The 24,155-nt window shown below is 36.0% G+C and overlaps 1 protein-coding gene across 2 annotated transcripts in view; it reads left to right on the top strand.

The window, feature by feature from the left end:
* LOC118206078 (uncharacterized) overlaps positions 1-24,155 on the top strand; it is a 63,637-nt gene that overhangs the window by 14,123 nt on the left and 25,359 nt on the right. The window contains exon 1 of one of the 2 annotated variants that reach the window (XM_035378348.1): positions 20,842-20,926. The exons of the other annotated variant lie outside the window; for it this stretch is intronic. Coding sequence (XP_035234239.1) covers positions 20,857-20,926 — 70 coding nt within the window. The 5' untranslated portion in view covers positions 20,842-20,856. Of the gene's footprint in view, positions 1-20,841; positions 20,927-24,155 lie in introns of those variants that run through there. 2 annotated transcript variants of the gene reach the window in all.

Genomic DNA, 24,155 nt, shown 5'->3' with positions numbered 1-24,155 from the left:
TACTAATTAATTCAATTCTCTCTTCGCATCAAGGCAAAAATACATAAAAATTCAAAATATTTTCATTAAAAATTGAAAGATACAGAAAAAAATGAAAAAACAAGTACAGTTAAAGCAATTAAAAAACAGTTTTTGCAATTAAAATTATAGTTTATACGCAAAAACCAGCTAATAAATTAAATGATGACTCCAGAATGAATTAAGCATAATTTAATTCCCAATAATAAAAGAAGACTTTACTTTGTTGTTGCGAAGCTTAGTTTCTCTAGATTGGCAACAAATCCACTATTCTGCTAAGTTTCAAATGTAAACGAATACGGCTGCTATCGTAAACAAAATAAGGCTTAGTCGCACTTCAAAAACTTTTTAAATGTTTATAATTCCACAATTATTGCATGCAGATTAACTATAGGCATAAAAATCTTAATTGGAAAATAAGAAAAACATAATTCATTAATTTTTAAAGCAAAAAATGCACAACTTATAAATATATAAGAATAAAGAAACTGAGCTCACTGAGCTGAGTAACATAATTGATATGTATATACATATGTTAACATACTTTTGGTGCTGCCGATTGCAACCAAAATAGGAGGTGTACATCTATCTACACGTTATAGCAGCCATATATACAAAATTTCAACGTTCTGAGAATACTCGTTTTTGAGTTATGCGAGATACAAACGTACATACGTACGTGTACGTACAGATGCCACGAAAATCATTTTAAATCAGTTTTATAATTTTTTGGAAAGAAAAAAGTCCTTTATTCTTACGTACAGATATCACGAAAAGATATCCTTAAATTGCATTCGATAGCGGTCAGAATGGATATTTTCGTAGAAATATGCAGTGGCGTAGCTAGGGTGGGGCGAAGGGCGACATCTGTCCCCGGGCGCAGCATTCAGGGGGCGCCAAACTGATGTTACGAACTTTTAGAATGAAATTTTTCCTTTCTTGGCACAGAGAAAGGGGCACAAAATCTTCAGTTGTCCCCCGGCGCTGAAAACCCTAGCTACGCCTTTGGAAATATGGTACCCGGAATTTTTCGCGATTCAATACTTCTTTTTTAATACGTACAAAGAAGTAAAAAGAACCAACAGCTAGTGAAATTAAAAACTTAGTACAACTAACAGGCTTTGCTTGTTTTTACATTCTTCGGATCTCAAACCGTGTGACTTTTTCTTGTGGGGCTATGTTATGTTAAGGAGGCTGTTTACGTCCCATAGCTACCAACAACTGTGGCCGGCTTGCGAAAGCGTGTAACTGCTGCGGGTGCACTCAGTAACACTAGACAACGCTTTTTCGCGTTGCGGACGAGTTTGCCTTCTGCATAGATGTTTCCCGTGCAGCGAAGGGGGGATACACTGAACATTCCCAACCTGTGTACACAAACTTTGAAACTTCCTCTTTAAATTAGCTTGTAGATAGTTCATGTCAAATTTATACTTCCTGAAATACAAAGTGATTCAATTGAATCCTCTTTCTTGAATAAGCCCGTGTAATAATTTGAGTAATTTCTCGGGTCTTGCTAGTAATAACAATAAAAATAATAATAGAAGTAACATTAATTAATAAAAAAAAATTTGATAGGTTTCAGATTGTATATTATGTCCGAGGAGGCGTTTTTTTATTGTTCTGTGTGTTACCTTTATTTATTAAATATCACGTTCTACGTACTCAAACTATAAAATTCAGTTCAACAGCAATATCTCTAAATAAATTTTAAATAAGCATATCTTTAATATTTCCGATACAGAGACTCGCACGCTGGAGATAAAAATGTTTTCTTTTTCTCGTACAGTGTTGCCATTGCTGGCTTTGAAATTGTTTAGTTTGTTAATCAAAAATTCGTTAAAGTATTACAAAATTTGGAATCGATAATAAAACAAATTTCAAATTCAAATTAGGGCTTCCACATGCCTATATTCTATGGAAGATTACGTTATTCAAATTTTAATGGCTCTAGGTACCGTTGTTTTATCACAATACGAGAAGCATACATACATACATTCATGCAGATTCTTCATTATTTAATTTCTTTAAATATAATACAGGGCTGTAATATTTGGTGGCAACAACTTGAAAAGTGAAACAACGCTTATCGTGAATCGACACAAAATGCCAAAACGAAATTAATAGTCCTTCTGGGCAAACTGCCCCTTTGGACTAATAGTAATTAATAATACTGCGTTTATAGTTTTTAAATTGCTTAGCTTGTTAATCATTAACAGACAGATTAAAATTGAAAAAGAAATTAAATATCTTACGCTTTGCCGAAGGACAACACCCTGACGCGCTGAAGATTAAAATATTTTATTAAGGATAGTTTCAACAGTTCTATTTTAAATTACTGAGTTTGTCGCCTAAATTTGAAAGATAAATATATCACAATTTGCGGAGTGGCAACACTTTTAATCGCTGAAATTTCTGATTCAATTTGAAACATAAATATCTTACGTTTCATATAATCCACGGAATTTTTTACTCAAACTGCATTAATTTCGCACAAAATCTGAAATAAATTTTAAAAACAACTCCATAATTTAAAATTCGATCTTCTAGGTGCATATATTTGGGGGGGGAAGGATTATTTATAGGAGAGCGTTTTTCTACAATACAAGGAACATACATACATACACATTCTTCATTATTTAACGCATGACTTTAATTTCGAAAGATCAAGCAGTTTTAAGGTATTTTTTAAAGGTTATTTTGACAGTCTAAAAGGAAAAAAAATCGCGCTTTTGCACTTCGAAGACTTCGAAGAAACAAGAGTCGACCTCGACTTTCGACACTTGGCAGACAACCAGAGAAATTAACGAATACGAAAGACTATCATCTCTCTCTCTTGCACCCAAATAAACTTATCTACCACTATTTAGCCTCTGAATATCTCTGCTTAGCACTTCACGGTCACTACCAAGGTCCTGTCAAGGTCATTAGACAGACAAGGTTATGCTATTTCAAAGTTAACTCTTTCACTTTCCTACGCTTAGAGACAGTGACGTATTTTAGTCATCTGCTGCGTGACGTCACTTTGCTCACAGAAGTGGGATAAACTACAAACCTTGCTTTGGAGCTAAACATTCGATATTACCACGCTGTTGACTTTGAATGAAAAGAGCAAATTATCCATATGAATTAATTGTGTGTACTTTTAGCATCAGTTTAAGTTATACCATTTTACGTTTGATGCGTTATTTAGCGTGATGTTATAAGTGCATTTTTATGGATGCCTGAGAATTATTAAAAGTGTTTTCATATAAATTAATGGTTATTGTTTCTTCGTTTTATGTAACTTAACGACGACTCATTCGATTTCAAGGAAACTCTTACTAAAACAAGAAAAGCCTTGATGCATTGTTGGTTATAATACTAAACTACCTCTGAACGTCCATTCTTATCTAATTATGTGAAATCGTTTAAGGACCTGTCAGTAAGAATTTCATGAATTTGGATACCTTAAAGCAATAAGAAGGCTAATGTGAAATGAAGAGAAGTAAAAGATCCTGGAATTCCGTTCTCCTTTGTATGTTTGATGAAAATTGAGATGAAGTCATGCGAAAACTACTGGGGATTATAAGACCTTATTCAAGCAGGCTGCCTGCAAAATTATACTCATATATTTGGTGAAATAATGATATAAGAGCATGGTAATTTCACATGTTACTCTTAAAAAAATTATACGAATAAAAAAGTATTTTCATAAAACTTTTACGAAGCCAAACGAAATGGAAGAGAAAAAAGACTATCTATCAGAATCATAGTACTTTTCATTCGTTTCTTTGACGAATATTGTACGAATACTAGAAACTTTAAAAAAAGTGTATGATTCAGAGTATCTGTTGATTTATTTATTTATTTATTTATTTTCATTTGCTGATTATTTTCTTCAAACAAGGAAGAGGAAGATTAAATTCCTACTAAAAAGATCAGTTCTTTTTTTTTTTTTTTTTTTTTTTTTTTTAAATCTGACACCACAACTATCCGTAGCTCTTTCTATCAGCTGAAATGTCTCTAAATTTGGTGAGGCGAGTAGTGACGACATGGAAAAAAAGATTACGCGGAAAAAGAATTAGTTCCGAAAGCTGCAAATGAGGGAAAATAGGTGATGCTGTTCTAGTCTACGCAACTGAAAATTTGCAGGAAACGCAGCTAAAACTGGAAAATGTAAATGCTAAGTTAAGTGAACGACAGCAGCCTCAACAGTTCAGTTTCTCACTTTACCTCAGCTCGAATTATGAAGTTGTTTTATCTCATCAATCCATCGCAATCGCCGCTCTTCGTCAGTTCAGAAGTCGTAACAACCTACGTAAATCTAATCAGCCCATCAATTAATACATAGAAAGGCATGATTCAGAAGTTTGAATAAACAAAATCCTTAGCATGAAGTTTGGTAGAGAGCGGAAGCCAGTCTCAGAACGGAGAGTTACTGATGTAGCGACTGCTTTCGTTGACGGCACTCATAGGACCACTGCTGCCAATAAGCAGAGCCCGGAGAATAGCGCGACAACTTGATTTGAGTCTTACAACAACATGACAAATCTTACGAAAAGATCTGTACTTCTATTCATGCAAGATAAGCCGCTTTCAGAAATTGAAACGCAATGATTAGCAAATTTCACCGGTCCCCCCCCCCTTTTTTTTTTTTTTTTTTTTTTTTTTTTGAGAAATTACTCTAACAGAACACATACACACACCTGCATCGCTACCATGCAAACGTATCAGGATATATTGGCAATTTTATGCAATTCACCGTCTATCTTGGAGAGGTCCCGACCACGACGACTTTAGGTCCCGATCACATTTTGTTTCGGCTACGCGGGACTGGACATTCAAAGGGACAATTCTCAAAACCTGCACATTTCCAGGAAACCCACGTAGCTACGTTACCATTTTCACTTACTAAAAAAGACTTTAACGCCAAACAGTAATCGATTGTCACTTAGATTGTGATCACGTGATTCTTTAGAAGCAGAATTTTCGTCTGATTGGTTGATTTCTACCCGGGACAGAGCTCCAGTCGAGACATTTTCGGTGAGTTTCGAAAAAAATCCCGCATAGCCACAACATCGTTTCCGAAGCTAAGTGGAACGTCGCTTCCAGCAGAGCTCTTTTTTCTAGAATCCTCTTGTTTAAACCAGTGCTACCAGAATCTCGTTTCTCAGAAAAGTCCCGTCTAGCAAGGACCATCGCTAGATGTGATAACTCCTTTACAGGATAACATATCACAAGCTATGCTGAGCATTCATGGTAACATGTTACCTTCAAACGCTGAAAATGTCGTTTACAGGATGCAGTGTGGGATCAACAAGGAAGTGGTCACATTGTAAGAGGTCTATGACCTGGCCGATGAAACATTTTTATTGGATAGTGCTGTGGTGCACTGAAATGTCATCACTGTAACTCTTTTGGGCAATTCATTTGCTGCATTAAAGCAGTCTTACACTGAAATTTCTTCTTTGCCATTGATTTATCTAGTATTCAGCTGGGCAGATTAGAAGAGCGCCACATTTTCCCCTATGGCCAACCTTCGGAACTAATTTTTGTTTTTACGGAATTTTTTTTTCCATGTCATCGTTTGACCCCTTACCAAATTTGGTGATACTCCAGTGGATTGGTCGCGCTACGGGTGCCTCAAAGTAATGCCAATGTAAAAACAAATACGCTGTATACGTTTATGCTCAATAAAAATAAGGGACGATTTATGTAAATTTTTACAAAAATACTACTAAAAAATTACGTTTATGAGAAGTAAACAATTTGGACACCAGATGACTTCCTTTTATATATCATTTATAAACATTCATTCGCTGAACTTCATTTAAACCTAACTCCTTGATTACTCCTTAATTAATCAATCCTTCGAGGTAAGTTGAAAATGACATCAAAAACTGCAAATTTTGAAATTAAATATCTGGGTGAAGTTTTATAGCACAGTACTCAAACTTTTTGCACTTTTATTTTTTCGTAACAAGCATAAAACTTCCCCAAATATAAGTATAAGAACCAGGAGACGGCATTAAAATTTAGATTTCGTTATTTGTCTAAAATGAATTTTTTTTTAATTTCAAATTGTCAAAATATGAATATTTTTGACATTTAAAACTTTTCTGTAATTGGAAGTGTATGACTACTATCAACGATTGCGATATGATCAGTTCTATGTATTATGTTTATTAGTTTTCATGTATTACATATGCATTTTTAAGTGTTATGTATGCAGGCATTAGGGATCAGCTTTCTGTATTTCTGTATTCAGTACCATGTTAGTTTTTCACTTTAATATTCAGTTTTGTACTTATGTATGTATTATCCTGTCTGCAAGTACTACGAAAGGAAATGTAGGTGCATGGTTCAATTTGTAAAACAACTACAGTTTAAGTTTGCGCAAAGAACTAAATTATGCAGGAATTTGTTAACTTAGTGATAACAGGCACACAATCTTTTAAATGTCCTTGCAGAGTCAGGCACATGGAAAGTAATCTGCGTTTGGGCGCTAGGATTTTTTTTAATCTTTTTTTTTTTTCCTATGTGTTTACTATGTGCAATAATTTAATAGGTTATATCTTTCCTCCATGCAGGACCAACAACTTTACAAAAGCCCCATAAATATATGACAGTTGTGTGAGGATTAGCATCCGCATGTAGACATTTAGCAAATGCAGAAAATCCACGGCAGTTGATTTTTCAGGCAGAGTCCTCCTTTCTTTACTTTATCTAACGCAAGTTTCTGTCTATTCTAACAGCGATTCTTAACAGGCTTTTGATTGCTTCTTTGCTTAATTTTAAGTAGTTCCTAACAGGATACTCTTTCCCCGTACAACAACTTCCAAGCTTACATGTAGACTTTATGAGGCTCTTAGCCGTCTATTCGGCTGCGTCCCGGAGCAGGGTGGAGCAAAGAGTAGATGGTTTTTGCCAGGAAGATATCACACTGTGAGGCTAAGGCCAGGTCAGTGGTCTTCCTTGGTGGCGCTCACTCACTCACCAACACACCCTTACAGAGTTATGTAAATGGATGTCTAGATATATATATGTATGAAATGTATGTCTATATATATATAGACATGCATTTTTGGTCCTGCCGATTGTAGTGAAAAAGGTATACAACTAGAGGTTATAGCAGCCCAGGTACAAAATTTCAGCATTCAAAATTTCAATGCTAATCGTTTTTAAGTTATGTGAGATAGTAGATACGTACATGCGTACCTACAGATGTCGAGAAAATATCCATTTTTAATCCGCTTTGATTCGATTTTATATTCCATTTTGGAAAAAAAAGCCTTTATTCTGTTCGTAAATACAGACATCACGTAAAATAAATAATCAAAATAGATTCAGGAGCGCTGAAAATGGATATTTCCGTTGAAATATGATACCCAAAATTCCTTTACTTCGTACAAGGAAATCTATATAATCTTCGTACAAAGAAGAAAAAAATGTAGTATTTTGAAATCTAATAAATCATACATTTTATTGTAAATAAAGGGAATTATTTTAGTACAGCACTACATGTACAACATCAAAAAAATGAAATTCCTTAGAGTAATTTAATTCATTAGTAAGTTGTTTTACGATTTGATGAATAAAGAGATGAATCAGCAGCAGATTTAATGAAATAATTCTGTAAATATGTAATAACAGGTACATTTAAATTTACAGCAGTGTATTCTTTAGCTCAGTAATATTAGAGTAATAATAATGCTACTAGCATTTTAAAAATGAATTGGGAAAATAATCACCGTATGCTAGCCAAAATAAAAAGTATATTCTGAAAGATTCCCTTTAGATTTGGTTATGCTATCAGGTTCAATGTTCCGTCTTTCTTTCTTTGGGAACATGCAAGGACCTGACTCGGAACAGAGAGCTTACTAAAGCTATGTTCAATAACTGTGGGAAGTAGACAGGATACACAAGAAGGGTATACAAAACCCTTTATTTTTCTCTATTTACAATAACTTCCGTACTTCGGAATACAAAGACCCACTACTTGTGGTCTAAACGTAAAAATATAAAAATAAAACTAAACTCTTAACTTTGAAATAATAAACGTGGAAGATTGGCCTTATATTAACAGGAAGCCGTATGTAGTACAGAGAACTGTTAACACTACAATACGTTTAAAATTATCAAGAGGATTAAACCTCTGGCCTGGAAGGCAACCAGCAACTGAGTAAAACTTCTAAGGTAAGCGGCCTGCTTCGACTAACTGCTTCCTCTCTCTCGCTTGGCAAAAAGCCACAACTTAAATACTTGGCGCTCGCCAGACAAACTTTGCATAAATACGTTAACGCTTATAATTCTGGCCGGAAGTAGAAAATAAGAAGTGATAGTAAAGATTTAAAATAAAATAAACGTTAGTAAAACTTAAGATCCTTACATACTTCCCGCCAGAGTTAATTAGTTTGAAACTGAGGTCTAAAACGACCTTGTTGAAAACTTTTAGCTCTAGAATCTAACGCGAGGCCAATCTTTTACAAACATTTTTCGCTAGAAACTAGAAATTTAAAAGAAAGAAATTTGTTTTTACAATAGCTGCTCCCAGGACACGCAATTTTTTCATCTGTACTGCATCTAAACAGGAGCTTTTATTCAAATCTGGTTCCTTCCAGAGATCTGGAAGGAAAACTAGTTTAATGAAATGTTACACAATGAAATGGCAAGTAACATGCATATTTATATTTCTCTTAACATTCTTATTTCATTCATGACTATTTTAATTGTCTCTCCCCGTGCTCTCTGACATGTATTGTTAAAGAACACCAAACACGAATGTGTTTATGTCTACGTGTTCAACACTTCCTCCTACAATCAAAGCACTAACGTGTTAAAAATTCAACATACCAAGACCTCGTAACACACCCTAACTTCAACTCTAAACCCTGAGGTACTATTCTGAAAGTGGCTAACTCTGAAATGTAGCGTCAGAGAGCCTAACTACATTCATTCAACCTTTAACACATATTCACCATGATTTGGTCTTTTTACAGTCACACGAATAACAAATTTTTAACATTACTTTCACTTTTACCATATCACGGTATTTCTTAACATTTGAAATAACAGATCACATTGTATATAAGAACATATTAACATGCCGTTAATTTTACGCATTTGACAACATACATTAGTAGTACATTGTTAACTTCTATTCTTTTCAAAGCAAGTGCCAATTCTTTCTACATTGAAATACTACATTTCAAAAAGTCTTTCAGACTAAAACTTTTTTCTTGCCAGAAAGTTTTAAATAAAATTTATACAATAACTTTTACAATATTTAAGTCTTTACACATCGCTATTATACATCAACTTTAGTTTTACACGCGAGTAATTGAAAAACATAATACCAAAATCGGTAACAACTCATTTCTCGCCCTTTTGGCGATAAAGGTAGACCTCGCATGAGGTAAAACTTCTTGAAATCTGCCACTTGCAGTAAAGATGAAAGATTAACTTAAGTTTGCAAAGTAACATAAAATTTTACTTATCTTTGTGATATTCGGACATTCTTTTCTGAGCCCAGTCCTGGAAAGTAGCGTAGATTCTTGTTTGATTTATCGTCCTTCGAGTGCGGGCTCGCCCTTCAGTCCCTTCCTCGAGAAGCTTTCTTTTTTTTCCAGTTCGGTCACCCTTGAATACCTTCTTTTTCGCCTCTGCCTGTGGTCTTGGCCGTTTGATGGCAGCTGGTCTTGGCGGAACCGGGAGACTTCTTTCGCGTTCCTGCTTGGACCTCGTTGCTGGCCGTTCAAATTTTCCTTGTAACTTTTCCTCCGCCGCTGGTGGCCCTTCCGCAGTTCGGCGACATTTGCTGCGGAGAGTCCTGTCGGATGAGTAGATCTTCCGTTTTAGAGCCGGGTTATAGTTGCCGTCATTTCTCCTGGCTCTCTTTGAATACGTCGTCCTTCTCCCTTCTTCATTCTGGGGGTGTTCGTGAGCTCTCTTTTCTGGACGGTGGAACGGCTTCTTTTTCTTGCTACCTTCAATTTTCCAACGGGGAAACTTTCTTTTCACTTGCTCCTGCATCTTAATGGCTTGCCCTTGTACTTGTCGTTGTTCCACCTCTAGAGCTTGTGCCTGCGGTGTCTGCCGTGCCGGATCCTACAAAAGATCTTTGAAAATTTTCATTTTATTACGATCATAGTAGGGTTTGATTTGATCAATGTTTGCGGAGCAGGTTTCCCCATTCCTGGCTTTTAACACTACTACAGCGTGAGTTAATTTTTCTATGACATATGGTCCTTCAAATCGTGGAAAAAATTTGGCAGTTTTATCTTCTGGTGCTGAAGAAAGTGAATGCTTAATTTTTTAATACTTCATCCCCTACTTTATAAGTTACTCCCCGTCGTTTCAAGTCGTAATACAGCTTTTGTTTTCTCTGTGCTACTTCCGTATTCTTTTTTGCTTCTTTAATTAGTTTTTCTATATCACCCATTTTAAATTCTGGGGGTCTTTGTTGCACATAAAATAATTTATCTAACGGCGTTATAATCTTTCTGCCTAAAAATAACTCAGCAGGAGTTTTGCCCGTTGTATCATGTTTTGCGGTCCTAAGGGCGAAAGCAAATTCATTGACATAGTCATCCCAGCTTTTATGAAAATTTTTAACATAACGACGGATAATTTTCACTATATTTCTATTGACCCGTTCCGCTATATTTGATTGCGGCCGATACGGGACCATTTTTAAATGACGTATGCCCAGTTTTTGGCACATGTCTTCAAATACATTACTTACAAATTGAGGACCATTATCCGATATAACTTTTAGGGGCGCCCCGTATTTTAAAATATATTTATTTAAAATAGAATCAGTAACTAATTTCGCGGAGGCTCGTTTTAAGGGAACAATTTCGGTCCACTTGTAAGGATCTTAAGTTTTACTAACGTTTATTTTATTTTAAATCTTTACTATCACTTCTTATTTTCTACTTCCGGCCAGAATTATAAGCGTGAAGGAGTTTTATGCAAAGTTGTCTGGCGAACGCCAAGTATTTAAGTGTGGCCTTTTTGCCAAGCAGAAGAGAGGAAGCCGTGAGTTCGAAGCAGGCCGCTTACCTTAGAAGTTACGCAGTTGCTACTTTGCCTTCCAGGCCAGAGGTTTTAATCCTCTTGATAAATTAAACGTATTGTAGTGTTCACAGTCTCTGTGCTACATACGCTTTCTGTTATTATAAGGCCAATCTTATTCTAAAGTTAAATTAGAGTTTAGTTTTATTTTGATATCTTTTAAGTTAGACCCCGAGTGGAGGGTCATTGTATTCCGAAGTACGGAAGTCATTGTATATAAAGAAAAAAAATAAAGGGTTTTGTATACCCTTCGTCTGTATCCTGTCTACTTACTACAATTAGTGAACATAGCTTTAGTAAGCTCTCTGTTCTAGTCAGGTCATTGTATGTTTCCGAAGAAGGTTAGAAGAAACATTGAACCTGATAGTGGCGCCCGACGAAGAATAACCATGGCCGAGTTTCAAGAAGAACCTGTGCTGCCTGCAGAAACAGCTCAGAATCCAGAAATGCCAGCTGCCGCCCTGGAAGGATTTGGGTATATTGTCCAGACCATGCGCGCTTCGATGAAACCGGAAGCAACGTTTAATGGAAACTCACAGGTAACCAGTTTTTTGGAAAAATTGGATGACCACTTCATGCTCTACCCCGTGCACGAGTTTCAAAAAGTTACCTTAGCTACCAGCGCTTTGAGGGGCCAAGCGCTTAACTGGTTCAAATGTATCGGCAGAAGTCTCTTGGGTCAAGCAGGAAGTCCCACCTATACCTACGAAAATTTCAAGACTGCCCTACTAAAAGCCTTCCCTGTTGTAAGGGATCGTGCGAAATTAGAAACAGAACTTTTCAGTATATATCAACAAAGAATGGAAAACCTCTCCAGGTTTATTTTAAGAAAAATTCACGTTTTCAAGCTCTTGTATGGAAACCGTCCGGATCCTGAAATAATTCAAGTGATTTTGCCGAGGTTACTACCCCAAGTGCAAGACTTTATTGAATTGAGAAATCCGACTACACTGGAAAAATTATTTGAGCTAGCAATCCAGTTTGAAAGTAGAAGAACGGCGGACGTCGAAAGAAGACGCCAATATCAACAGCGAAACCAATTTGGTACGCCAAGACTACAGCAAACTCAAGCACATGGCTACGGAGAAAAAGCGAATCAGTGGGCAAGGAAACCCGAGCATTCAAAAACAGCCGGCGAACGTCGACAGTTCAATAGCAACCCAGAAAAAAAGTCTCAAGGCCAGTGGAGAAAGAAGGAAAGCACCGAAAGAAAAAATAATTTAAACTAAAACGGATTTCTGCTGACGAGAGGGTGCGGAAATCCGAAGGCCACGAAAACCCCTCTTCCTACAAGTTAAATACAGTAATGGTGAAAAATTTAACTCTTCCGAAGATTGAAGTCTTGGTAAATAATATCCCGGCCACCGCACTCCTGGATACCGGCGCGCAGTGTTCCTGTGTGGCAGAAGTCTTTTTTAGAAAGTATTTTCGCAAATACCGCATATATAATGCGGATAATACAACAGTATTAGCGGCGCAAGGAGAACAATGTAAGTGCGTAGGTAAAGTACCTTTGTACATCCGTATCAAGGACGAACAAGTAAAGGTGATGTTTTTTATAGTAAAGAATTTGCAAGCACACTTAATACTAGGAATAGACTTTCTTTCAGACGCACAAGCTACACTGGATTTTAATGAAGCGTCTCTTAAACTGACGATGAAACCAGTGCGTGTAGAAAAGGTTGAACCGCCAAGGGTAAATCTCGACCACCTGCCTAATGACGAGCAAGATAGAATCCGACAAGTGGTAAGTGAATTTGCTTCCTTATTTAGTGATATTCCAGGATTTACCCAGGTTACTAACCATAGTATTGACACCGGAGATGCATTGCCGGTTCGTCAAAAACCATACCGGTATGATAAGAATAAGGAAAAAATTATAGAATGGCATATTACCGATATGCTACGTAAAAAGATCGTAACGCCTATCTCAAGTAGTTATGCTAGTCCGGTGGTTTTATGTAAGAAAAATAATGATTATCCTTTGGAGCATCCAAAAAGGTGGAGATTCGCTATTGATTACCGTAAATTAAATTCCATAACGAAATATCCGGTATATCCGTTACCGATTATAGAAGAAATTTTAAGGAACATAAAATCAACCAAATTTATGACAACTTTAGACTTAACGAATGGTTATTTTCAAATAGGGATCAGGCCTGAGGACGTGCCTAAGACTGCTTTTATAACCAAGTCTGGCACTTATGCATTTTTGCGAATGCCGTTTGGCCTTTCAGGCGCCCCAGCAACATTTCAGCGATGCATGGACATTGTGTTAAGACCTGTTCTCGGAAAGTCCACATTTATCTATTTAGACGATATCATTATTACTAGTGATAATCTAGACCAACATGTACAGGATTTAAGACAGGTGTTTTCTTTATTAAATGAGGCCGGTCTAAAAGTTAATGTCGAAAAATGCAAATTTGCAGCCCCTGAATTAAAATATTTAGGTTACAAAATATCGCAAAAAGGGATCGAGACAGATGAATCAAAAATAATCGCTGTACAAAAGTATCCGACTCCAAACACGGCAAAGAAGCTCTCTTCTTTTCTAGGACTTTGTTCATATTATAGGTCCTTTATAAAAGATTTTGCGGCTATCGCTGAGCCATTGTTAAAATTAAAAAGGAAAAAGGCAAGATTCTCGTGGACGGCCGAAGCCAATAGTGCTTTCGAAAAATTAAAACAAGCATTAACGCAAGCCCCTGTGTTGAAATTTCCTGAAAAGGATGAAAATTTAGAAATTTCAGCGGATGCTTCGGATTATGCGGTAGGAGCGGTACTTTCGCAAAATCAGCAGCCAGTAGCATTTTTTAGCCGAACTTTAAATCAAACACAAAGAAACTATTCCGCGACCGAGAGAGAGGCACTTGCAGTTCTGTTAGCAGTGCAAAAGTTCCGAGTCTATTTTGGAAAGGCGCCGATAACAGTATATTCTGATCATGCGGCGGTAACTAGATTGTACTCTGGAAAAAATTTATCCCCAAGGTTAATAAGATGGGCACTCAAGCTGCAAGAATATAATCTGGTAATCAAGCATACCCCCGGAAAGGAAAATATCGTAGCAGATGCCCTGTCACGAATTAAATTAGACGAACAGGGTAATACCGTAAAAGTTGCAATGCTGACAGCGTGTACAATAAATTCCCGAGAAACTGTAATAACCGAACTGGGTAAGGATCCTGAGTTTGGAAGTATTTATGAGTATTTGAAGGATCCTGAAAATTTTAGCCACCAAGATATTGTGGCGATAAGAAATAGGGCGGCCCATTACGAACTAATAGATGGTCTATTATTTTATACAAAAACTACGAATTCCAACAACGAATTTCGACCTGTTATCCCAGCTAGTCTTAGATTAAATATCCTGCAAGAGCTCCATGACAGCCCTTTAGCTTCTCATGCTGGTATTCGAAAAACTACTCAACGCGTACGCGAGGCAGTCTACTTTCCTGAACTGCAAAAGTTAACAAGGGCGTATGTCCAGTCCTGCCCAACATGTCAAGCCGTTAATTATATTAATTTCCGCCCGGCCGGGTTTCTAAATAGTATTAAATCCGAATTTCCAAATGAAATAATCGGCATCGATTTATTGGGCCCTTTCCCAAAAAGTCAGTTAAACAAAAGTCGCTATCTCCTTGTTATAGTTGATCATTTTAGTAAATGGACCGAAATTGTTCCCTTAAAACGAGCCTCCGCGAAATTAGTTACCGATTCTATTTTAAATAAATATATTTTAAAATACGGGGCGCCCCTAAAAGTTATATCGGATAATGGTCCTCAATTTGTAAGTAATATATTTGAAGACATGTGCCAAAAACTGGGCATACGTCATTTAAAAATGGTCCCGTATCGGCCGCAATCAAATATAGCGGAACGGATCAACAGAAATATAGTGAAAATTATCCGTAGTTATGTTAAAAATTTTCATAAAAGCTGGGATAACTATGTCAATGAATTTGCTTTCGCCCTTAGGACCGCAAAACATGATACAACGGGAAAAACTCCTGCTGAGTTATTTCTAGGCAGAAAGATTATAACACCGTTAGATAAACTATTTTATGTGCAACAAAGAGCCCCAGAATTTAAAATGGGTGATATAGAAAAACTAATAAAAGAAGCAAAAAAGAATACAGAAGTAGCACAAAGAAAACAAAAATTGTATTATGACTTGAAACGACGGGGAGTAACTTATAAAGTAGGGGATGAAGTACTAAAAATTAAGCATTCACTTTCTTCAGCACCAGAAGATAAAACTGCCAAATTTTTCCCACGCTTTGAAGGACCATATGTTATAGAAAAAATAACTCACGCTGTTGTAGTATTAAAGGCAAGAAATGGTGAAACCTGTTCCGCAAACATTGACCAGATAAAACCATTCTATGACCGTAATAAAATGCAAATCTTTTCAGATCTTTTGCAGGATCCGGTACGGCAGACACCGCAGGTACAAGTTCCAGAGGTGGGAAAACGACAAGTACAAGGGCAAGCCAATGAGAGACAGAAGCAAGTGAAAAGAAAATTGCCCCGCGGAAAAATTGAAGGTACAAAGAAAAAGAAGCCGTTCCACCGTCCAAAAAACAGAGTTCACGAACACCCCCAGAATGAAGAAGGGAGAAGGACGACGTATGTGGAAAAGACCGGGAGAAAGGACGGCAACTATAACCCGGCTGTGAAACGGAAGATTGACTCATCCGACAGAACTCTCCGCAGCAAAAGTCGCCGAACTGCGGAAGGGCCATCAGCGGCGGAGGAAAAAGTACAAGAAAAATTGGAACGGCCAACAACGAGGTCCAAGCAGGATCACGACAGAAGTTTCCCGGTTCCACCAAGACCAGCTGCCTTCAAACGGCCAAGACCACAAACAGAGGACAGAAGGAAGATGTTCAAGGGTGGCCGTAGTGGTGAAAAACGGAAGCTTCCAGAGGAAAGCACTGAAGGGCGAGCCCGTACAAGAAGGAGGATCAACCAAGCTACGGTTTGCAGCACCTTTAAAGACTGGGCCCAGAAAAGGATGTCTGAATATTACAAAGATAAGTAAAATTTTGTGTTACTTTACAAACTTAAGTTAATCTTTCATTCTTACTGCAAGTGGCAGATTTGAAGAAGTTTTACCTCATGCGAGGTCTACCTTTATCGCCAAAAGGGCGAGAAATGAGTTGTGACCGATTTTCTTATTATGTTTTTCAATTACTCGCGCGTAAAACTAAAGTTGATGTATAATAGCGTTGTATAAAGACTTAAATATTGTAAAAAGTTATTGTATAAATTTTATTTAAAACATTCTAACAAGAAAGAAGTTTTAGTCTGAAAGACTTTTTGAAATGTAGTATTATTTCAATGTAGAAAGAATTGGCACTTGCTTTGAAAAGAATAGAAGTTAACAATGTACTACTAATGTATGTTTTCAAATGTGTAAAATTAACGGCATCTTGATATGTTCTTGTATACATGTGAACTGTTATTTTGAATGTTTAGAAATAACGTGATATGGTAAAAGTGAAAGTAATGTTAAAAAATTTGTTATTCGTGTGACTGTAAAGATTAAATCATGGTGAATATGTGTTAAAGGTTGAATGATGTAGTTAGGCTCTCTGACGCTACACTTTAGAGTTAGCCACTTTCAGAATAGTACCTCAGGGTCTAGAGTTGAAATTAGGGTGTGTTAAGAGGTCTCGTATGTTGAATTTTAACACATTAGTGTTTTGATTGTAGGAGGAAGTGTTGAACACATAGACAGAAACACATTCGTGTTTGGTGTTTTTACAACACATGTCAGAGAGCACGGGGAGAGATAATTAAAATAGTCACGAATGAAATAAGAATGTTAAGAAAAGTATATTCTATATGTTATTTTCAATGTCATTCTGTAACATTTCATTAAACTAGTTTTCCTTCCAGATCTCTGGAAGGAACCAGAATTGAATAAAGCTCCTGTTTTGATGCAGTACAGATGAAAAAGAAAAAAGATTGTTGTATATTCCGGGAGCTGCTATTGTAACAAATTTCTTTCTTTTAAAATTTTCTAGTTTCTAGCTAAGTTATGTTTGTAAAAGTTTGGCCTCGCGTTAGTTTCTAGAGCTAAAAGTTTTCAACAAGGTCGTTTTAGACCTCAGTTTCAAACTAATTAACTCTGGCGGGAAGTATGTAAGGATCTTAAGTTTTACTAACGTTTATTTTATTTTAAATCTTTACTATCACTTCTTATTTTCTACTTCCGGCCAGAATTATAAGCGTGAAGGAGTTTTATGCAAAGTTGTCTGGCGAACGCCAAGTATTTAAGTGTGGCCTTTTTGCCAAGCAGAAGAGAGGAAGCCGTGAGTTCGAAGCAGGCCGCTTACCTTAGAAGTTACGCAGTTGCTACTTTGCCTTCCAGGCCAGAGGTTTTAATCCTCTTGATAAATTAAACGTATTGTAGTGTTCACAGTCTCTGTGCTACATACGCTTTCTGTTATTATAAGGCCAATCTTATTCTAAAGTTAAATTAGAGTTTAGTTTTATTTTGATATCTTTTAAGTTAGACCCCGAGTGGAGGGTCATTGTATTCCGAAGTACGGAAGTCATTGTATATAAAGAAAAAAAATAAAGGGTTTTGTATACCCTTCGTCTGTATCCTGTCTACTTACTACAATTAGTGAACATAGCTTTAGTAAGCTCTCTGTTCTAGTCAGGTCATTGTATGTTTCCGAAGAAGGTTAGAAGAAACATTGAACCTGATACACTTACTAAAATGATCAACCATAACAAGGAGATAGCGACTTTTATTTAACTGACTTTTTGGGAAAGGGCCCAATAAATCGATGCCAATTATTTCATTTGGAAATTCGGATTTAATACTATTTAGAAACACGGCCGGGCGGAAATTAATATAATTAACTGCTTGACATGTTGGGCAGGACTGGACATACGCCCTTGTTAACTTTTGCAGTTCAGGAAAGTAGACTGCCTCGCGTACGCGTTGGATAGTTTTTCGAATACCAGCATGAGAAGCTAAAGGGCTGTCATGGAGCTCCTGCAGGATATTTAATCTAAGACTAGCTGGGATAACAGGTCGAAATCCGTTGTTGGAATTTGTAGTTTTTGTATAGAATATTAGACCATCTATTAGTTCGTAATGGGCCGCCCTATTTCTTATCGCCACAATATCTTGGTGGCTTAAATTTTTAGGATCCTTTAAATACTCATAAATGCTTCCAAACTCAGGATCCTTACCCAGTTCGGTTATTACAGTTTCTCGGGAATTTATTGTACATGCTGTGAGCATTGCCACCTTTACGGTATTACCTTCTTCATCTATTTTAATTCTGGATAGGGCATCTGCTACGATATTTTCGTTTCCGGGGGTATGCTTGATTACCAGATTATATTCTTGTAGCTTGAGTGCCCATCTTATTAACCTTGGGGATAAGTTTTTCCCTGAGTACAATCTAGTTACCGCCGCATGATCAGAGTACACTGTTATTGGCGCCTTTCCAAAATAGACTCGGAACTTTTGCACTGCTAACAGAACTGCAAGTGCCTCTCTCTCGGTCGCGGAATAGTTTCTTTGTGTTTGATTTAAAGTTCGGCTAAAAAATGCCACGGGCTGTTGATTTTGCGAAAGTACCGCTCCTACCGCATAATCCGAAGCATCCGCTGAAATTTCTAAATTCTCATCCTTTTCAGAAAATTTCAACACAGGGGCTTGCGTTAATGCTTGTTTTAATTTTTCGAAAGCACTATTGGCTTCGGCCGTCCACGAGAATCTTGCCTTTTTCTTTTTTAATTTTTTAATTTTAACAATGGCTCAGCAATAGCTGCAAAATCTTTTATAAAGGACCTATAATATGAACAAAGTCCTAGAAAAGAAAAGAGCTTCTTTGCCGTGTTCGGAGTCGGATACTTTTGTACAGCGATTATTTTTGATTCGTCTGTCTCGATTCCTTTCTGAGATATTTTGTAACCTAAATATTTTAATTCAGGGGCTGCAAATTTGCACTTTTCGACATTAACTTTTAGACCGGCCTCATTTAATAAAGCAAACACCTGTCTTAAATCCTGTACATGTTGGTCGAGATTATCACTAGTAATAATGATATCGTCTAAATAGATAAATATTCCTTTTCTGTTACCACAGTCCATGGAGGTGTTTTGGTGTCGCATACAAAAAGTTAGAATTTAAAGTACCCAAACAAATTAAGGATTGTTCATTTCAATGCAATCGGTAAAGGACATTAAGAAACAAAACAGTTTCGTAACATCAGGTCTGCAGCCCTTAAATCGAATTTTCTTTTCGAGATGTTTTATCAATTTAAAAAGATGAATGCAATATATGGTGTCTCGTAGGAAAAGAACAGGAAGAACAGATTTTTAAGGTCGACGACTCGACGAAATTTGCAGGGAGCAGCAGCAGAGCCGTGTTTCGTAGGATCTGCCTGTCTTTTTCAAGTTTACCACCTTTTTTTAAAGGAGAACTTCGGCACCAAAGAATCTGGAGTTCAGTCAATTTTAGAGACACTTGATTATATAGAGAAGCCCGCCATATTGCACATGCCCCCCTTAAGGCTTATCGCAGCCGCTTTTGCGTAAGAACAAGGGTGAGAAATCTAATAGAACGTCGAAGACAGCAGATGCTTTTTGGCGTAGACAATGCGATCCAGATTGGGTTTGAGATATTTTTTTTCATTATTTCTGTTTTTGCTTTTAACATTTCCCGCCCCCTTTTTTTGAAGCTCCAGTTTTTAGCTCTCATTCTTAACATATGGATCTCTTAGCTCTCACTGAAAATATGCTAATAGAAATGCCCCCCCCAAAAAAAAACAAAGCTTTTTAAAAAATTCCAAGCATGAATGCGAATTTTTAAGAAGGCTCAGTTTTAAGACGGCAGATCAGTTTTTCATATTTGTCTCGAACGTTTTCTGTACAGCTTCGCAGCTTCAAGCGATGACAACGAAAAATTCTTTAAGAGCGGTGAAAGTCCATTTTATATTATATGAATATTTAAGGTTTTGTTAATGAATGGTTTGAAAAATATTGGTATATGTTAATACCCTCATTTTATGTTTTTTAAATATTAAATTAATTGAAATTTATAATGTGATCGTTTTTAAAGTATTAATTAAAATAATTGTGTACTTTTGATGACCTCAAATAGACTTACACCACTTTCAAAGTTAACAAAATGTGAATATATACATTTATGAAATATTAAATATGGGATTTCAGTTGAATCAAACCAATTTTTTCATGAAATGTTTATTATAAATATATATTATTATAAATGTGGAGATCGACGACCGATGCTGACTTAGCGAATTACCAGCAATGACGTCATACCAGCATAGCTCAGTGCGAATCATTCCAGACAGCGTCAGATAGCGTCCAGACGTGGTCGAGAGTGGAGTAGGAGATGTGAGCAGACGGCTCGCTTTTCTTCAAGAGTTGAAGAAGACAGACGGTCTTCTTTGGTGTCCAAGTGATTTTAGATGATCATACTATTTAAAGATAGCTGTGGATTAACGTATTCTATCAACGCCCGAGGAACTAATATTGTCTGTGATTGTGCATCATTATATGAATCCTGCAACATTAATTTTTACTTAACCTTTATTACTTTTATCCATTTCTTATTATTAAAATAAAAGCATTTTAAAAATGCAATGTTCGTGCTCTCTGTTTTGAAAGAAAACCCTACAAGTTTTGGCGACCAACCGTGCGGCTCGAACAACGAACTCGAAAGTGTGCGAGTGGCATTATGAACTGTGCATTGAACTGTGAACTGAGTGAACTGTTATTGGTAACATGTTATTGGATTTATTGGATTACTCGTATAAAGTGTGGATTACCCCAATTGAAGACGATCATCAGTCGAGTGAGTACAAAACTTTCTTTCCAATATGAAGTTAGTAGAAATTCCAGAATTGGAAGCAAAAGAACAGTAAAAGTTCTGAAATCAAAAGTTTGCATAAGCTTATTTTTAATACTGATGGAGATCGAAATAACCGGAAAAGATTACGTGAATTTTCTGGCTTTATATTTAAACCAAATTCTGAAGAATTTAATAAGAAAATAGATATAGTGCAGAGTAGTTTTACTTTGAATGAGTTAATTAAAGTTTGCAATGTATTGTGCATAAACTCAGAAGGTTTAAAATCGGAAGTCGTAACCCGAATTGTCTCTTTCCTGTATGATTTATCTGTATTATTTGAAAATATTTTGCATGAAGAAAATAGTGATATTGAAGATGAAACTGTTAATAAAATTTCTGAAGTAGTGCTTGATAATAATCAAAGAGACAATCCTGGTTTTAACGAGTCTAAAGTAAATAACAGTATGCAGCTTCCAATTCAAGATCATTTTAAACCGCATCTTAGTTTTTCGAATATTGAAAGTATTGTTAATCCTTTTTCTGGTAATGCATATGAAAATGTTGATAAATGGTTAGCTGAATTTGAAGATGTTATAAATTCTTTGAAATTGAGTGATTTCCATAAATTAGTTTTTGCAAAAAGATCATTAAAAGGTAAAGCGAAACTATTTATTCAGAGTGAACCTAAAGTTAATGACTGGTGTAAGTTAAAAAAGCTTTTGAAATCTGAATTTGGTGAAGCTTTTAATTCTGCTGAATTGCATGAAATGTTATGTAAGCGTAAATTAATGCCTAATGAATCTTTAGATGAGTATTTTTTGAAAATGAAAGAAATGTGTTCACGAGGTAACATTGAAGATGATTCATTAATTAAATATGTTATTGATGGTATTTCCGATTCTGTGGTGAGGAAAACTATACTGTATGGTTGCGAAACAATATCTGAATTTAAACAAAGACTTAAAATTTATGATAAAATGAGATCTGACAATGATAAATTTAAAAATCCGAAACCGAAAGTAGACACCCAAGTTAAAGATAGAAATAAGCTTGCGTCATCAAACCGAAATCAATCTAACGTTAATAAGGTCAAATGTTTTAATTGCCAGGAATTTTTGCATCAGTCATCGCACTGTGTAAACAAATCGAAGGGTGTAAAATGTTTTAAATGTGAAAAGTTGGGGCCTAAATCAACTGATTGTCCAGATCAGAATCCCGAGAAACAAGCTTTATTACAACGAATTTCTGATAAGGATAGAATTATGAAGACTGTAGAGATAAATAATCATTTAGTTGATAGTCTTGTTGACACTGGTTCGGATGTGACGATATGCAGCGTGGAGTTAGTTACACAAGCAGATTGGTTCTCCTAATTTAAATTGTAGCGATATCACATTAAACGGAATTGAATCAAAGCAAACGTACCCTATCGGCTTTTCCATTTCTGATATTTCAATTGATAGTTTTTCACTTCGTACGAAAATTTATGTAGTTAAGTCGTTATGTAATCAAATTGTATTAGGTTTGGATGTAATGAATCAGTTTAACTTTTCCTTTACCGAGAATGGCCTTCAAATAATTTCTCATCGGAATAAAAGTAATGTAAACTTGATAACTGCTGAGTCATCTCGAAATGCTAACGTTCGTTGCGTTATGGGAAATTTGAATATTGCTGTGTCATTGAAGAATATTTATGATCTTTCTCAATCGCCTGGCGTCTCCGTTAATGTAAACGAAAACCCCGAAAGCGAAAGTGGCTTGAAAATTAATTACCTTTCACATCTGGTGAATGCTATTTCTGTCAACGAGATTGATTTATCGCATATTTCGAGTGCGGAACAAAAGAAAGACTGTGTAATTTAATTAATTCGTACCAGCCTCGGAAAAATAGACAATCTGACTTCAAGATGCAAATAAATTTATGCGATGAAATTCCCTCTGTCAAAATAGAAGATACATGTCTTTCGCGGAACAAAAAATTGTTGAGGATCAAATTAATGAATGGCTGAAAGAAAAAGTAATAAAGCCTAGCAAATCTAACTATGCAGCGCCTATTGTTTGTGTAACAAGAGGGATAATTCTAAAAGATTATGCATTGACTATCGGAAATTAAATAAGAAGATTATCAAAGACAAATTTCCACTGCCTTTAATTCCGGAAGTACTTGATCGTTTAGAACAGTCAAAGGTCTTCACGACACTAGATTTGAAAAATGGCTTTTTCCATGTAGACATAGATGAAAACTGCAAAAAATACACCGCGCTTATAACACATAATGATATTTATGAATTTCTTAAAGCTCCTTTTGGTTTATGTATTAGTCCAAATGTTTTTCAAAGGTATATTTATTCAGTATTTCGTAACTTGTTAAATGAAGGTGTACTAATTATTTATATGGATGATATAGTCATACCGGCTAATGATGAAGTTGAATGTTTAGACAAATTAGAAAGAGTATTCAAAACTACTTCGGAATATGGATTACAAATAAATTTCAAAAAGTGCCAATTCTTAAAGCGTAAAATTGAATTTTTAGGACATGTAATCGAAAACGGAACTATTCGACCATCACCTTCCAAAACTGTTGCTGTTCGAAACTTTCCACAACCACGTAACTGTAAACTACAAAGCTTTTTAGAACTAACAGGTTATTTTCGTAAATTCATTTCTCATTATGCTAAAATAGCTAACCCTCTTAGTGACTTACTTAGAAAAGGTATTGGTTTTAAATTCGATTCCGAACAAATGGAAGCTTTTTGCAGATTAAAAAAATTCTCTCTCAAGCACCTGTTCTACACATATTTAGACAAGGATATCCATTAGAACTTCATACTGATGCTAGTGGTCAAGGCTTTGGTGCGGTATTACTCCAACTGTCTGCTGATGGTAATTATCACCCAATCCAGCATATGAGTAAGAAGACTTCACCGCAGCAAGAGAAACTCTGTAGTTACGAATTAGAAGCCCTTGCAGTTATAGAAGCTCTGAAGAAATTTCGAAACTATTTGTTAGGCTCTAAATTCAAAATTGTAACTGATTGTAGTGCTTTTCAGAAAACTTTAGATAAGAAAGATTTAACTCCTAAGATTGCAAGATGGGCAAAGTTTATTGAAGAATTCGATTACGAAATTGTACATCGTTCAGGAAGCCAAATGAAACATGCTGATGCTCTAAGTAGAAATGCTTTAATTTTAACATCATACACATCTGATATAACTGAGAAGATTCGGTT

This window comes from Stegodyphus dumicola, chromosome 7 (genome assembly GCF_044657685.1).
Source record: "Stegodyphus dumicola isolate Sdum_Otavi_A_Nest chromosome 7, ASM4465768v1".
Classification (NCBI taxonomy): Eukaryota; Metazoa; Arthropoda; class Arachnida; order Araneae; family Eresidae; genus Stegodyphus; species Stegodyphus dumicola.
Note: the sequence above shows the minus strand (reverse complement) of the source record. Positions and strands in the feature narration are given on the sequence as shown.